The sequence below is a fragment of the Aulostomus chinensis genome, chromosome 14 (genome assembly GCF_037954235.1).
Source record: "Aulostomus chinensis isolate RoL2024-O1b breed Wild chromosome 14, RoL_Achi_v1.0, whole genome shotgun sequence".
NCBI lineage: Eukaryota > Metazoa > Chordata > Actinopteri > Syngnathiformes > Aulostomidae > Aulostomus > Aulostomus chinensis.
Window position 1 is genome coordinate 21,237,610 of NC_141333.1, and position 14,776 is coordinate 21,252,385.

General features: G+C 47.0%; 1 protein-coding gene across 15 annotated transcripts in view; it reads right to left on the reverse strand.

The window, feature by feature from the left end:
* LOC147250130 (epidermal growth factor receptor substrate 15-like 1) overlaps nt 1-14,776 on the reverse strand; it is a 46,884-nt gene that overhangs the window by 7,698 nt on the left and 24,410 nt on the right. For 11 of the 15 annotated variants that reach the window (XM_086224329.1, XM_086224320.1, XM_086224331.1 and 8 more), the window contains 5 exons: nt 11,533-11,669; nt 11,293-11,356; nt 8,231-8,376; nt 8,058-8,151; nt 2,620-2,828 (listed from right to left, as the gene is read on the reverse strand). In XM_086224329.1, coding sequence (XP_086080455.1) covers nt 2,620-2,828; nt 8,058-8,151; nt 8,231-8,376; nt 11,293-11,356; nt 11,533-11,669 — 650 coding nt within the window. The remainder of the gene's footprint in view (nt 1-2,619; nt 2,829-8,057; nt 8,152-8,230; nt 8,377-11,292; nt 11,357-11,532; nt 11,670-14,776) is intronic. The other 4 variants (XM_086224323.1, XM_086224333.1, XM_086224335.1 and 1 more) reach the window with 1 other exon arrangement.

Consider the following 14,776-nt stretch of genomic DNA (forward strand, 5'->3'; position numbering starts at 1 on the left):
ACCACAGGATAAAGATGTGCCATGATATCTACGTCTCACAGTTGTGGCATCTGAATCTGCGTAGAGAAGATGAAGTGGGAGGAAGACGTACTTGGTCACTAACACTTCCTCAGAGGGGGAAGCTGAGCTGCGTCAGGTAGAGGAGTAACAGGTCAGGAGTGCAGACATGAAGCAGCAGTGGACTACAGACAACAGAGTAGAGCGCGCACGCGCACACACACACACACACACACACACACACACACACACACACGCATGCACACACCCACAAACACACGCACACACACACACACACACACACACACACACACACACACACACACACACACACGCACCATGCCAGCAATGGTCATGCAGGGCAGACAGACTCAGAGCTGAGAGTTGAGTGGTGATACTGCTGTGTGTGTTTCTGGAACCTGCAGCCTGGGGTCTGACCGGGGCCACAGCCTGGGTTCTGACCGGGGCCACAGCCTGGGTTCTGACCGGTGCCACAGCCTGGGGTCTGACCGGGGCCACAGCCTGGGGTCTGACCGGGGCCACAGCCTGGGGTCTGACCGGGGCCACAGCCGGCCGTCAGCAGACCAAACCCAGCTGATGGAGGTGCAGAGTGTTTTGCTGTTTTCTGAAAGGTTGCAGAGATTCTTCATGGCGGCCATGTTGGTTCAAATGTTAATGCTCTCAGTGCATCTGTGGAAAACCCTGATGATGTCATTATAAGCTTCCTGCCAGAACCAACTGGATGTAGCTGAGCTCTAGCGCTGTCGGTGCACTACCTTTGTAGCTTTGAGCAGAGCAAAGCTAGCTGCTAGCCTCCAGTTCTATGCTCAGCACGCAGACACACCCACAGGTGATGATCAGAGAGGAGTGTTACCAGAGCTCCTAACGTCAGAGACCTGATGGGCTGATTTGAGTGTTTCGACACAGAGAGAAGCTTGTTAACACAAACAGCAGATGATGGATAGACTGAGCTGCAACAGAGAACCTGAGGCAGAAGGTGAACACACACCTTTGCTGCTTCCATCATTAGCTACTTAGCGCAGGTTGCTGTTCTCACCTTGGCCATCTTACTGGAGTCTCCTCACTTACTGCCTCTGTACGTGGTTTGCCAGTTGCTCAGGGGCAAACAGGAAAGAGCTCAAGAGGGTCACCAAAATGGCTGAGAAGGTCACTGGGTGCCCTCTGCCCACACTGGAGGACCTACAGGGCTCCGACTGCCTCAGGAGAGCCATCACCATCCTGAAGGACTCTTTCCATTCGGGACCCTCATTGGTTGAGCCGCTGCCATCAGGCAGACGGTACAGGGCCGTTCAAACCAGAACAAACTAGCCATAAATGCTACCTCAACGACATACGTGCAGGATATCTGTGTCATGCAACCGTCACTGCCTCTGTAAAGCGTCCACTGGCAATGCAGTTCAGCTGGCTTTTGCAGCCACCTCTCTATTTCTACGTTCAGTAAACCATGGAAACCATGTTTACGTATGTGCCTTCCCTCGAACTTTCTAAGTCTGTATCTTGTATATTGTTCGCCACATTGTTTATATATATATAATTTTTTTTCTCTCTCTCTCTGCACTGCAAAGCCTGCACCTTTCCTTTCGTTGTGCTCGTTACAATGACAATAAAGTGAATCTGAAGCTTTAATTTCTCACCCTGCAAATGACATTTCTGGAGTCAGGTCATTTATCTGGCCATGCTTCTAATAAAACCTGACCTTACGAGCTCAAAAACAGACCTGGAGAAAACTGGGGAACCGAGCCGCCTGTCCATCAAAACCCTGCAGATTCTACTAAATTTTGAATGAATGCTGTGTTTTGTGAGATACTGTGTGTCATTTGTGGTGGAATTTGTACTTGACAAACAATAAGGTGAGTGAATCTCACCCACTGAAACCAACACAACGACAGATGTTGATACATTTGAAACGTGCGCTACGATACAGGATGTGGTTGGAGATCGGTCTTTCAAAGCAGTTCTCCAGGATCTACAGCACCGTCTTTCATCTAAACCTGAACTCACGCCACAGACGCAATGTTCTGTTGTGTGATGTCTGGCCTTGTAGTGGCCTACAAATTAGGATCATGTGACAAACGTGACCGATCACAGATGGCTTCCTTACTTATTACACATTACTGGATTTCCCCAGGTGGTACTAGTTCAGTACAAACAGGACTGAAAACATGGTACATGTGTACTACTGCACATTATAGTTTTCAGAGAAATGTTATACACCAACTGAAAATGAAACAGGGACTCCTGAACACAACTGGCAAGTGACAGCAAGTTCTACAGGTCTGTTCTGAGAATAATGGCTCGGCCCTGGAAGCTACAGAGAGGAAGCATTTCACGCTTTCTCAAAGGAACCAGTTGACCAGACAAGAGCACATGGACCAGCCAATGAAGAGACGGCCCTTGGTTCCGTAGGTTATGTGTTGCTTGGACAAGTTCTACCGTCTCACTGGTGAAGTTGGCCCACTGTGCTGCTGTTGCAGCCAGTCACAGGCACCACATCCAGGCTCCGTCATATCCCTGCTACACGCTCGCCAGATCACATCAGTTAGAATGTGGTGTCTGTGCTGTGGTCTGTGCTGGAGAACAGTATCACTCATCTCAACTTACAGAGCTGAAGTCTGCAAAACCCGAGGTAGAGTCTGTAGGGGCTTTACTTGATGCGGAGGATGGAGCGAAAGGGTCTTTGCCACTGAAAGGGTCTCCAGGGCCCTTTTTACTCTGAAAAGGGTCGATGGCGTCCCTGCCGAACGGCTGGAAGGGGTCACATGGTTTGGAAGGGTCGGCTGTGCCAGATATACTCACTGGTGTACTCTTACCTGCAGACATAAAAGATGAAAGGTGACAAAATTACAGAGACCAAAAACACACTTGGGTGGACTTCAGGGAGAGTAGCTGGCGTCCAGGCCAATGGCTCATGGGTTCCTCACTGAAGAAACAGGCAGGAACTAAAGATGGCCAGTAAGACGCCACAGAGTTCAGTGGTATCACAGCAGGAAGTTATGATCACGCCAATCAGTTCTAGTGGAAGCTTTGTAACCTGTTCTTAAACCTCTGGTTCTTTAATTGTTGGAACATATTTGATGTGAATTAAAGATATTGGGTGCATTTGTAACTGATCAGCTGAAACTGTTTCCTTCCAGGATGACAGGAATAAACTATACTGCACTTTATTGTCAGTTCCTTTTTTAACTGGAGCACAAAAAAGTTACGACAAAACACAAAATATGTAAATGCAGTCGATTAGAACAATGAATCCAGAATCCATAGATGATCAGCAAGCCTTTTGAAGATGACCTCAAATTTCCTCGATCACAGGCTGTGTTGTAGCTTTGATTTCACCATGGTGGAGTGAGATCATCTTACCATCAGGGGGCGATATTTAGGTCAATTTGAGGAGGCAGGAGGAGATGGAACGGAAGTTAGCCGCCAACCATTTTGAAAGGAGAAAAAAACCAAGTTCTTTGTAACCCTACCAACCAAGTTGTGCGACCACAGAGTGCTGGACTGCTTGAACAGCTGAGAGCTGCCTCACCATCGGCTGTCAATACAATAATGAGAAAACTGATAATCAATCATGAATCTCCCTAATCAAGGACATTTCTTTTAAATACCCTTCCTGAATTAGGACTATATTTCTTAGAAAGAAAGAAAAACAAACCAGCAGGTTAGTTTTCAGCAAAGGAACCTTTGAGACAGTTGCCAGCCAGGAGTCACACGGAGGCCAAGCCACATGACGCACGGAAAAGACGCCTGTCGCCAATCAAAGGGAAAAGGCGCGAGGAATTGGAAGTAAAAAGTGAAACTACTGTTCTACAGTCAGTAGAAATTCACATTCATATTCTTCATTCAATTTGTAAAAGCAATTTTTCCGATCTTTATAACTGCCGTTTCACATTTCTAAATGATGCCAATTCATTCAATGCATTATAATCACTTCATTATTTACTTTACTGTTTGAATAAAATTGTCATTTCTACTAAGTATTTGAGGGTTATTGTGAATTTGTGAATGTTTTTATAATTCCTCTTTCGACCAGTAACACCTTCATCATGAAGCGGTTCTATACATGGACTGGTAGCTCCACTGGTCAACACAGGTCCGCTGTCACCTCCAGCAGCTGGGCAGGCCCGTCTGGGACAGCAGAAGTCCCCTGCTTCATCGTGGGGCTACGTTGAGAGGAAGAAGAATCCCACAGGCTGCAGGTCTCAGGTGTCTCCAGAGGCATCGACAGAATTAAGAGCCGAGGGACGCAGAGACTCACCAACTCTGAATTCTCACCCTTGTGCACTTCGCCTACATGTCGTTAATGCAGGATATGTTGATTCAAACTGTTCTGGATTAAACAGCAATATTCTCTCGCTCTCTGCCTGCCCACGCCCTGCTGTACTTCACTTGTCACATCAAAGACACTTCTGAAAGCCACAGAAGTTTCACTACTCACACACACACACACACACACACAAAAACAAGGCAGATCAACAGGAGTCTCTCGATATGTTATCACATACAGTCCTACATCCTCTTTAGAGAGGAGATATATAGAAACAGCTGGTGCAGAATGAGAAACAACAAGGCAGAGCAAGACAACACCCAAAGGACCGCAATCAACACTGATACCCCTGTGACCCCCCCACCCCCTCCCATGGAAACCGTTCTCAACGGTTTTCGGTAAATCTCAAGGTTGGTTTCTGCCCACATTGCCAAATCATGGTTCACCAACTAGAGTAGACCGATGTGGTTCCCGTCCACAGACAACAACACACCTTCATGGCTGTAGTCCACACAGGTTCACCAGGACTGCCAGAGCAGCACCAAGTGCTGCCTGAACTCCAACCGCAGGAACCAGAGATTCAGTCTGAGAATGCACTCTTGACCCTGAGAGGCGACTGCAGCTGTGCCTCTCGGACTGGGAGATGCAAGTAGCTCTGGTGTACATCATTTTAGCACTATCTTCTATAACTCGGGCTGTCAAAAGTATCTCACAATTACTTGTTTTGCATTCAATCAAATGATCTCAAACATTTCAATTCCAAGGTTTTTTTAAACGCATGAATGAATCGATAGATTTAGAGTCAGCGTCATCTTCTGGTTTCCAGTGCCAGCCAAGGCGCATCACTGCCTGCTTCTGGTGGCTCGCAGCTTCTGATGACATTAAACTTGGTCAGGGTCAAGGGCACGATTACCTCACTAACTGGCATTAACCAGTTCTTCTGACAACCCTTCCTAAAATATCAAGTATTCTCTTCAAACGCCTTGTTTTCTCTGACCAAGTACAAAACCCTAGAAACCTCACTGGTGTTTGTTCTGCTCCTCCCAGTGAGGAAGCGAACAGAGAACAACTGAAATAATCTTGAAAAGATTAAGCCACCCTGCAAACAGATGTGACAAACTACAAGTTCTGAGTCACTTGGGAAAAATCTCCTGAAAATACAGACAATTGCATGTTAATTTATGTAAACTTTTACAAGTATGAAAGTGTCATTCTCGGGCAACAAAAATGGTCAGTTTTCTTTTCCTGAGATGAAATTGGGCACTAAGCAAATCTTAAAGACTCCTCGAGTCCTGAAGTCAGAACAGTTCATGCATGAGGCGTCGGACCTGCACCGTCCTGGAAACAACTAGAGAATTCAATCTTTATTCATCAGCTCAGCGAGGACGTAGAGCCACAGCGGCTTGAAACCCAACACCCATCATGGCAGAGGATCGTGGGAAAACTGTGAGTTTTATCAGTCTTGCTTGTGTAGGTGTTAAACCACAGGGCAAGCAAACTGCTGATATGCACAACATACACATAACGTCCTCTTACTGGAGACGACCCACTTGATCAGGGTGAAAACTTCGTTTCACACTCAACGCTGAGAAAAACTGCCTGCCTGACAATCCGTTTTTTCCTCTTTCTGTATACTGCACACACTCGCTCTCACACACACTCACACACACACTCACACTTCAGAAACCACAAACATGAGCTCCACCCTGTTTTAAAATAATCCATTACATGAGTAGCAATAATTCTAATGTCTAAAACAGGACATGATGCTGTGAATCATGCGGAATTGATTCTGATGAAAACTAGCAAGGTTATGTGCAACACTCTCGCTGCAGCTCTGACACTTCTGACGCTGCCTGATACCACAGCAGGTCCTAAGGGTGGCCGTGCATGTGTGCGTCTGGGAGGGTGAGAGGGGAGTCCAGCAAAGAAGAAAAGAGGGATAAATTAAAGGCATGAGGCGAAAGACACTGGCATTCACCCACTGCACATGGCCACCAAGCCTCGGGCTCACACACACACACACACACACACACACACGCACACACACACACACACACAAACACACACACTGACAGAGAGAGGAAGCAAGTTAGGGTGTGTCTGCAAACAAGAGACCAAACAAACCACACTTCATCATTCTTACAACAAACACCGGAGCAGTAGCAGCACAAAGCTGGAGTGTCAAGCATCTGCAGTGCACCTGGCAGGGTCAGAGGTCAGCCGGGCAACTCAGGCTCTACTCAGGATCTTCTGGACTACAGTGTCAGCTGATTTTTAGAGGAATAGATCACCATGGCAACATATGCTACAGACCTAACCTGCTCCAACAGGCCAGGAGCAAAAACACAAGGTCAAAATACACACCAGCTCCGCCCACTGACCAATCACATCTCATTCCTCCACAGATAATATGACATCTGTGCAAGAACCATGAGGCTTGGCACCGATCTAACACCCCCACCAGCACCTCCATGAACGATACTGGTGAATACGCTTCCAGAGAGGGAATTATTGATGTAAAAGGGAACGAGACTGGACCTGAGGCTCAAACTGCGCTTCCTCACAGCTGGAACATTCAGGAACTACCATCAAAACTGTGTTTGATTAGTAATCAACACTGCCGCTGAAACAAAATACTGACATTACCAATGCAACATGTGACATCATCTGCACCACCCATTCTTGTACTGTTGATCAGAGGTGATTCTCCTCAGATCCACCAGTGCCAATCAACAGTGACATCAACAGTCCAGTAATTTACACAAACCCAGTCAGCTTAAACCCTCCTTCCTGCATCACAGCAGAAACACACTTCTCCCACTTCCTGGCAGGAACTGCTGAGTGGCCGCCTTACAAGGGCGGCGCAATACCAGCAACAACAGCCATAGTTTAGGTGGTGGAAATGAGGAGCAGGGAATTCTGGGAGAAAGGTGTTCATAATGAATGTCACCACTCCATCACGGATTGAGTCGTGCTGTCCAAAAGCAATGTTTTGCCACATAATCTTTACCTCCCACCCTGAAGCAGTGATCCATCCGCTTGGAACACGTTCTAATCTGATGGCAACTGTAGTTTACTGAACCGACGTGCATGTGAGGCAGAAACTAATTATGTGTTCCAAAATAAACCATCTAGTGTGAAGGTGAGACACTGAGGTCTAATATTCACTCAGGCTAAATATCTTTGTCTCACAAGCAATGAGACTGTGGTGACCACGAAGCGCAGATCCGAACCAAAGACGATGGAGAGCCTGACGTGATCCACGTTCGCTATCGGGGAAGATGAAACCAACCCGTCTTTAGGAAATGGAGAACCCATAAATTTGGTTAGTTTTATTTCTTATTTTTCCACATTTTTTTCCTGTTCATTTTTAGCATTTTGTTCTTACTTTGGTTATCAAATGAGGCGATCATTAGACTTCATGTAAAGTTCTCACCCTGCATTAGAACATAGAGCAGCTAAAGTCTGATGGCATCGTGGTCACGCCCCCCGTGGCCTTTTAGGTCTCTCATAGCGGATCATGTCTTGTTTGTCCTGTTGTTGTGATGAGAGCGTTGTCATCACGTTGTTAGGGTGTGATGCCGTCAGTCTGACTGCTGTAAATATATAAATACTCTGGCATGACCTGGGGCATATAATAATGATGTCATCGCCCTCAGCTCCAGACCTCATATGTGCCTGTTCACAGCAAAATTCTGCCCCCCAATTCCATTTGCTGTTTCCTTCTCTTATTCCGCTCTCGCGGCTCTGAAACAAGCAGAGTGACGCTCACCACTGGGTGGCTTGGGCCTTGGAGGAACACTTTTTTTTGGTGGCAGGGCTGGAGTGTCATTCTTCCTGCTGAATGGATCGTCCACAAACACAGACTGGAAAGAAGGAGGAAAGATAGGTGGATTATCGAGAAGCAGAACAGGTAAATATAGAAATATGGACGAGCTGTTGTACCTTCTGGTAGTCTGGCAGCCAGCTGACCCGGCCTTCAAAAGGATCTCTAGGCTTTGACATGTGGCTGAAATCTGCAAATCCAGCGGAGCTGTTACTGCTACTGCTGAATGAGCCGCTGCCAAACGGGTCCAATGTGCCAAACAGGTCTGAAATCACAGTCATGATAACTTGATGAGAGGAACACTGAGACCGATGTCACCCAAGATGTCTGGCCGGATCGACAATGGCGTGGTGACTATGTTACAAGGCATCCCAAGATGGAGGATTCAAATGGCCTGCTAATTCAAAAAAAAAATAAAAATAAATCTTTAGATTAGGTTAGAGTCAACTTTATTGTCATTGCACAGGTCACAGGTACAAGGCAACCATATGCAGGTTGCTTCTCCTGTATGATGACAAAATGATGAGTTCAAAATGTGTCTTTGACACCAACAACAAATACTGGGTCTGGAGGTGTTGACTTGGTAACAGGGTTACACGTACTGGGCAGAGACTGGGTGTCTAAAATCACCTGCAAATGTGTGGCAGTAAAAGCCACACATCTGTAAACCAATTATTTTATTGGGTTTACTTACCAGAAGGTTTTTTTCCCTCAGAACAACTATGTATGATATTACCCAACACCCCAGTAAGACAGATGGGACACAATCAAAAAAGTTACAATGGCTTTTATGCAATGGATGAGTTAGTTTGGGTGCTGAAGTTTCAAAATAGTTCACATCAGCAGCATCACTAAGCACCAGGCTCTGCTAGTCTCTAAATATGAAGCAACAACACAAACTAACCAAAGTCCCTGCCACTGTTAGGAAGCTGTAACAGCAACGCTTGAGAGATCTCTGTTCCGCGTCTACTGAGGAATTACAAAGATACTAAAAAAACACGAAATGTGTTTGAGTTAAAGGTTCAGGATTCTGAGCAGTAACTGTCGTCTCAGATACCATCATCAGAAGCACAACAGCAATTTAATTTTCGTATTTATCGGCCATTCATTTAATAGCCATGCTAAACCAACATACTATAGTAACCGTAGCCAGAGCAAACACCGGTCCCAGTCAGATGACAGGCTCCAGTTGCTCCAAGCACTGTGGCATTCCAGCTGACCTCGCTCTGAGAAGATAAACATCCTCAAGAAAATGAAAGCGCTTGGCTTGTGCTTGACTTTCAATGCATGGACAGACAGCCGACAATTATTAGAGAAGATTAAGCCAGAAAAATAAAAACAGAACTGCAAACAGGCTGTGAAAACTGAAGGACATGAAGTAAATCCATGCCAACCTCGGACTTGGGGCATGTCAGCCAGTATAGAAACCCATTTCCCCACTTGGTGCGTGCTGCATTGTGGGTGTTAATTTGTTTATCCGTAGCTTTGTTATTGCTGGTAATGTAAAGAATGTGAATACAACACTGCTGGAGCACTGTTTGTTTGGTGCCCTGAGCAACTGCTCAATCGGCTTCATGTTATTGGAGGTACCTCCTTCAGGCCAATAGATGGAGTCTAGTAACATCAGCAAAGATGCACAATGCTGATGAGTTGATTCATGAGATTCTGGCGTCCTGATTCATCACTAACAGAACACATGAGGAGAAAGAAATTACAACACTGTTCTGTCTAGATGTCACTGTCTCCTTCAAATTAAATATTGTGACTGGCTACTGATCCGGTTCTGAAGGTGATCCACCACCAGTCTTCTCTACCTGATGAGATTCAGCTACAGACAGGAAGACAACGACCACTGATCCACATCACCGGGATCTACAGCAACAACACCAGGATGTGATTCAGACTAGATCAGTGTGTTCCGATGTTCCTGGAGAGAGAGAAGCTGATCGGAACCGACGGGTGAACTACCAGAATGCAGCAGATGTTCAGGACGGCTCCAAGAACCTTGGGATCCCTCAGGCTAGTGGAACCAAGAGGAGGCTGAAGGAGGTTGGCCACAGCCAAACACCTACACAGATTCAGGAGGTCCTGAGAGGTCCGTTCAGGGGGAGGAACCTGGTCCAGTCATCAGCACATAGCCCTGCCAGCCACCAGATCCCTGCTGGGATAATCAGCTGCCAAAGGAGGAGATGGAGGGCCCTGGTACCAGGACCAGGAAGCTCCTCACCCGGCAGGGAGGGTTCCACCCCAAGTCCAGCTCCCTGAGACTGGACACGAAGAGACACAAGGAGGCCCAGGACTGGTGGGAGTTAGAGTCACGGGCCAAGACCAGACCACCAGACTACATCAGGAAGATGACCCCCAAAGATGAACTGCTGAGTGAAAACCTCAGGTAGCAGGAACCTGAAGTGGAAGTGGAGGAGGAACCATCATGGAGGGACGAGCCCCTGCAGGGCTGGAAACATTCCATGTAGAACAAGAGTTTGATATCAAGAATCCTGGACTGGGGACACCACAGAGGCTGCACTCATGGCAGCACAGGACCAGGACCAGATGGGTAGAGGTTGGCTGGAGGAAAGCAACTCAGCTAGGTGTTGTGGAACTTCCAGATCTAGACTGACCAACTGGTACTAACTAACCAAACGGACCTGGTGCTGATGGACCACCAGCAGAAGAAGATGGTGGTGATAGATGGAGCATCCAAGAGAAAGCAGCACCAGAAGAACAAGTACCAGGAGCTGGACAGATACCAGGACCTGGAGAGCTACCAGGAGCTGGGACCCCCGAACTGGGAGAGTGACTGCAGTACAACACCTGAGGTCTCTGTCCAGAAGAGCTCAGTCCTAGGAACCACTTAGACTCAGGACCCTCAGACTCCCAGACCTCTGGCAGACTGGACACCACCAATATCCCCAAAGGGTGTGGGGAGGAAGATCTCTCACACTCTCACACTCACACTCACACACACACACACACACACACACACACACACACACACACACACACACACACACCATTGTTCTGTTGATCGGTGGCTCTATAAGTGGATGTAGTGGATTTGTGATACTGACAACCTGCAACAACCCCTTAGTTGCCCCCCACAGAGGTAAACAAAGTTTTCTGAATCTGAGTCTGAATGTCGCACACAAGACACTGAAGAGGTGTGAGAGTGTCGTCGTACCTGGCCCTTTGGGTTTTGGGTTGCCTGAAGAGAATGGGTCGCTGCTTGTGAAGTGACTCGTTTGCTGCAGGAGGCAGAAAAAGAAATTACTTTTTACATGCATTTTTCTCGACAGCATTTCTAGAAACAAAAGCACAGCTTGGAGAGGAGTTGACACGACTACAAGCACTGGGACCCCACCACTTAACAGGCGATCACATCACAATTCTATGTTCGGGCCTTCAATCAATCAACACATACCTTGGAAGGTAATGTGGCACTTTTACTGAAGGGGTCTGTTGTGGAAAAGGGATCCATCTTTGTAGTCTTCTTGAAGAAATCTTCTGATGAAGCTTTAAATGGATCAGATTCTTTGAATGGGTCTCCCCCAAAAGGATCTGCAGCAGAAATGATTAACAATGTCAGGATGTGTGTTACCTCCTCAACACCCCACTCTTTAAAACCCGCTTTGAAGAAACACTCTCCTTGAAATATCATTTGAGTGTGAGTTTCAATAAAGCTACATAACCCCTTAAAAGCTCCTGCGGTGTGTCCACACCTAACAGGAAAGGTTTTTTTGTGGTAGGTCAGTGCTCATACACTGTCAATAGGATGACCCGAAACACAACATCATATTTGGAGGCAAATTTACGTCTATCATGTCTTCACGCAACAACAAAACATTCAACTTCAGCGACCACTTTGGCTTGCAACAGCCAACCAGCATTGATTGGCTGAAGACAAAGACACCCCTCAACCAGCTCAACAACGACGACTCACCCAGCTGTGTGTACCTCTTCAGGATGTCGAGCACCGAGCGGAGGACGGACGCGATCAGCATCGCGAGACGCCTCTGAAATCTCGGAACTTCGTACTGCAGGTACAAAGCAGCCATGACGGTGACATTCTCTAAGAGAACGGCAGGCCGCATTCTGAATACGGGCCGAGATGCTGGGAGCAAGCGTGGTAGGTATCTACACGACAAGCCCCTCCCCTCCATCCTGTCACCTTCTGACCTTTGTGTGTATGGAAATATTTTCCATTCCAATGGCACACCACCAAAAGGGGGACAGTGCAGGCTTGCCAGAGAAGTTTCAGAGAGTGATGCAGGACATGGAAGCAGGGGCAGACATCTCAACGTCGATTTGTGGGTGTAAAAGCAACAGACATGGAGCTCCAATAAAGTCCCCGCTCCCTGGCACTTTCACGGTTACTTGGAGAAGGAGAGGATCTTGATCCTCGAGACCAAAGGAGAACTGTCTAAAATGACTATGCTACCATTCTACCCTGAAAAAAACAGACGAGTTGCTTGGAGGAGGAGCAGGTTGGTCAGGGAGAAGCCCCAACATCAGATCCACATCGCACATCTTGTGGTTCTACGTTTCACTGGGAGGAGTAAAAGGAAAAGCTTTGTAGAGCGAAGGGGCTTGTTCCTCTTCTTTGTTGTTTGATCATTCCAGTGTGTCATTACCAGGGATGTCTGAAAGGTTCCTTCAGGGCTTCATCACCTCCAGCTGGACATCTTATTTCTGAGTTCTCATGAGGTATAAAACAACAGGGGCTCTGATTCCTGATGCAGCCACTTGAAGTCACCAGGCTCATAACAGAAATACTTGTGATAAACTGACAAGCCCTTGCAGATAAACAGAAGGCTCAGAACCACCTGTGTTTCCATTTATGTGGTTGTGACTAATAATGCAGAACTACAGGAGGAGGTGGGAGAGTAACTGAGCGAGTGACTGAACGAGTCTTCTCTGTTGGCAAAGGGAGAGGACAGCAGTGAGAGGACAGTTGCTCAACCACATCTCTCCCACCACAGTCGCTCTTCACCGGGCGATGCTGTTTCTTTATTTTCTTTGGAGTTCTACATCTGCTGGACTCCACCAGCTGAACGACTGTAACAGGCTGAACTGGGGATTCTGATTTCCTGCTCTGAAACGAGACTGAGCCTGTAGCCGAGTGGTGCCTACAGTGGCTTAAACGCTTCTGGACACGGGTTCCCTGTCAGGAATTGGGCGGTAACCTGAACTCCTTACATGCATCACCAACCACCAATGTTACAATTTTGAAAATTGAATTAATCAGCCTGCAGAAGGTGACAGCGGGTTGGGGGTTGGGGGTGGTTGGAGCTGGTCTCCAGTGCTTTCTGCACTGGACCAGTGCGCTCACCAGTGCACTGCAGCCCATGCTGCTCTGCTCTTGCTCACCTGATCCTGAGAGTCTCCCACATTACTACTGTGAGTGATTCAATCAGGAGGAGCTGATACTCCGGGAGCCGGCGGTGTGTGTGTCACCTCTCAGCTTCCTCGGTCCCCGGGGTCAACGGGGTCGTTGACAGGCTCACTACTCCAGAGGAACATTCTTAGAACCCAACTTTAGAACCATTCAAACATACTGCATCAGTGACAAGTTTACTTCTGTCAACTGCATGTAGAACATCGCTAGCTGAACCACGTTCTGAGTTCTGCTCCTTCAGAACTCTTCAGAGACTATAACTGAACCACAACAGAGAACATAGAACATCCAGGAACACACACTACACCGTGGATCCAATTACAAACTAACACAAATTTCTCAACATTTCGGCTCTCTGACCAAGCATCAAGCCAGATACTTGGTTTCACCTGCTGTTGTTTGCTCATGATTGGGGACTCGGGCGGTTGGATAACTGAGCAGCGTGGCTCAGAGGCAGAGAGGCCGTAACCAAGGGGTCGCTGGTTCAAACCCCACTTCCCCCTGTGACCATGTCCAAGCATCCTTGAGCAAGATACTGAGCCCCTAATTGCTCCTGAGTTGGCCAGCGCCTTGCATGGCTGTTCCTCCATCCGCGCGCGTGTGTGTGTGTGTGTGTGTGTGTGAATGAGATGACAAGCACTTTGAGTGCTGCTTAGGTTGAAATTGGCTGACAGTCCATTTACCATAATTGATGAGTCTCTCTAAGCAGCAGTGATGGGAGGGAGAAGGGGGCTGACAGGGTTCATGTTTGCATGTTTTTTGTTTTGTCCTGTTTTTTCTGGAAAGTTTTGTTCAGCTGAATTCAAGTCATCAAAGTAGACCGAGACTGGGGTGTCAGTCTGGCAGGGAGACACCACGTGGATGTAGGGTGTGCCAGAAAAAACAAGCATATTGTTTGAAGAGAAACTGGGCTCTGACAGTAAGTTCAAGTTTGAAAATACTTTCTTGGAGTGTGAATGGTTTGTTCAATTTGATTAAAAGAAGGAAATGTCAACTCTTACAATGTGGCATTTCTCCAGGCGGAAGATTTGATAAAAAAAAAAAAGGAAGCAATCAAACTTAAAGGCCGCTGGGTGGGTCAGATTTTTGTCTTTCATCAAGGAGACAATGCACCATAGGAATTGGATTTTGTATTTTTGAGCAACATATCGGCTTTTAGGATGCATGTTCATGTCAATGCTAATATCAACTTGGGGGTTAATGTTCTGTTTTTATGAAAGAATAAGCATTTTGACCTTCCTTAGTCATATTATTCTTCGTAAATGGAAAG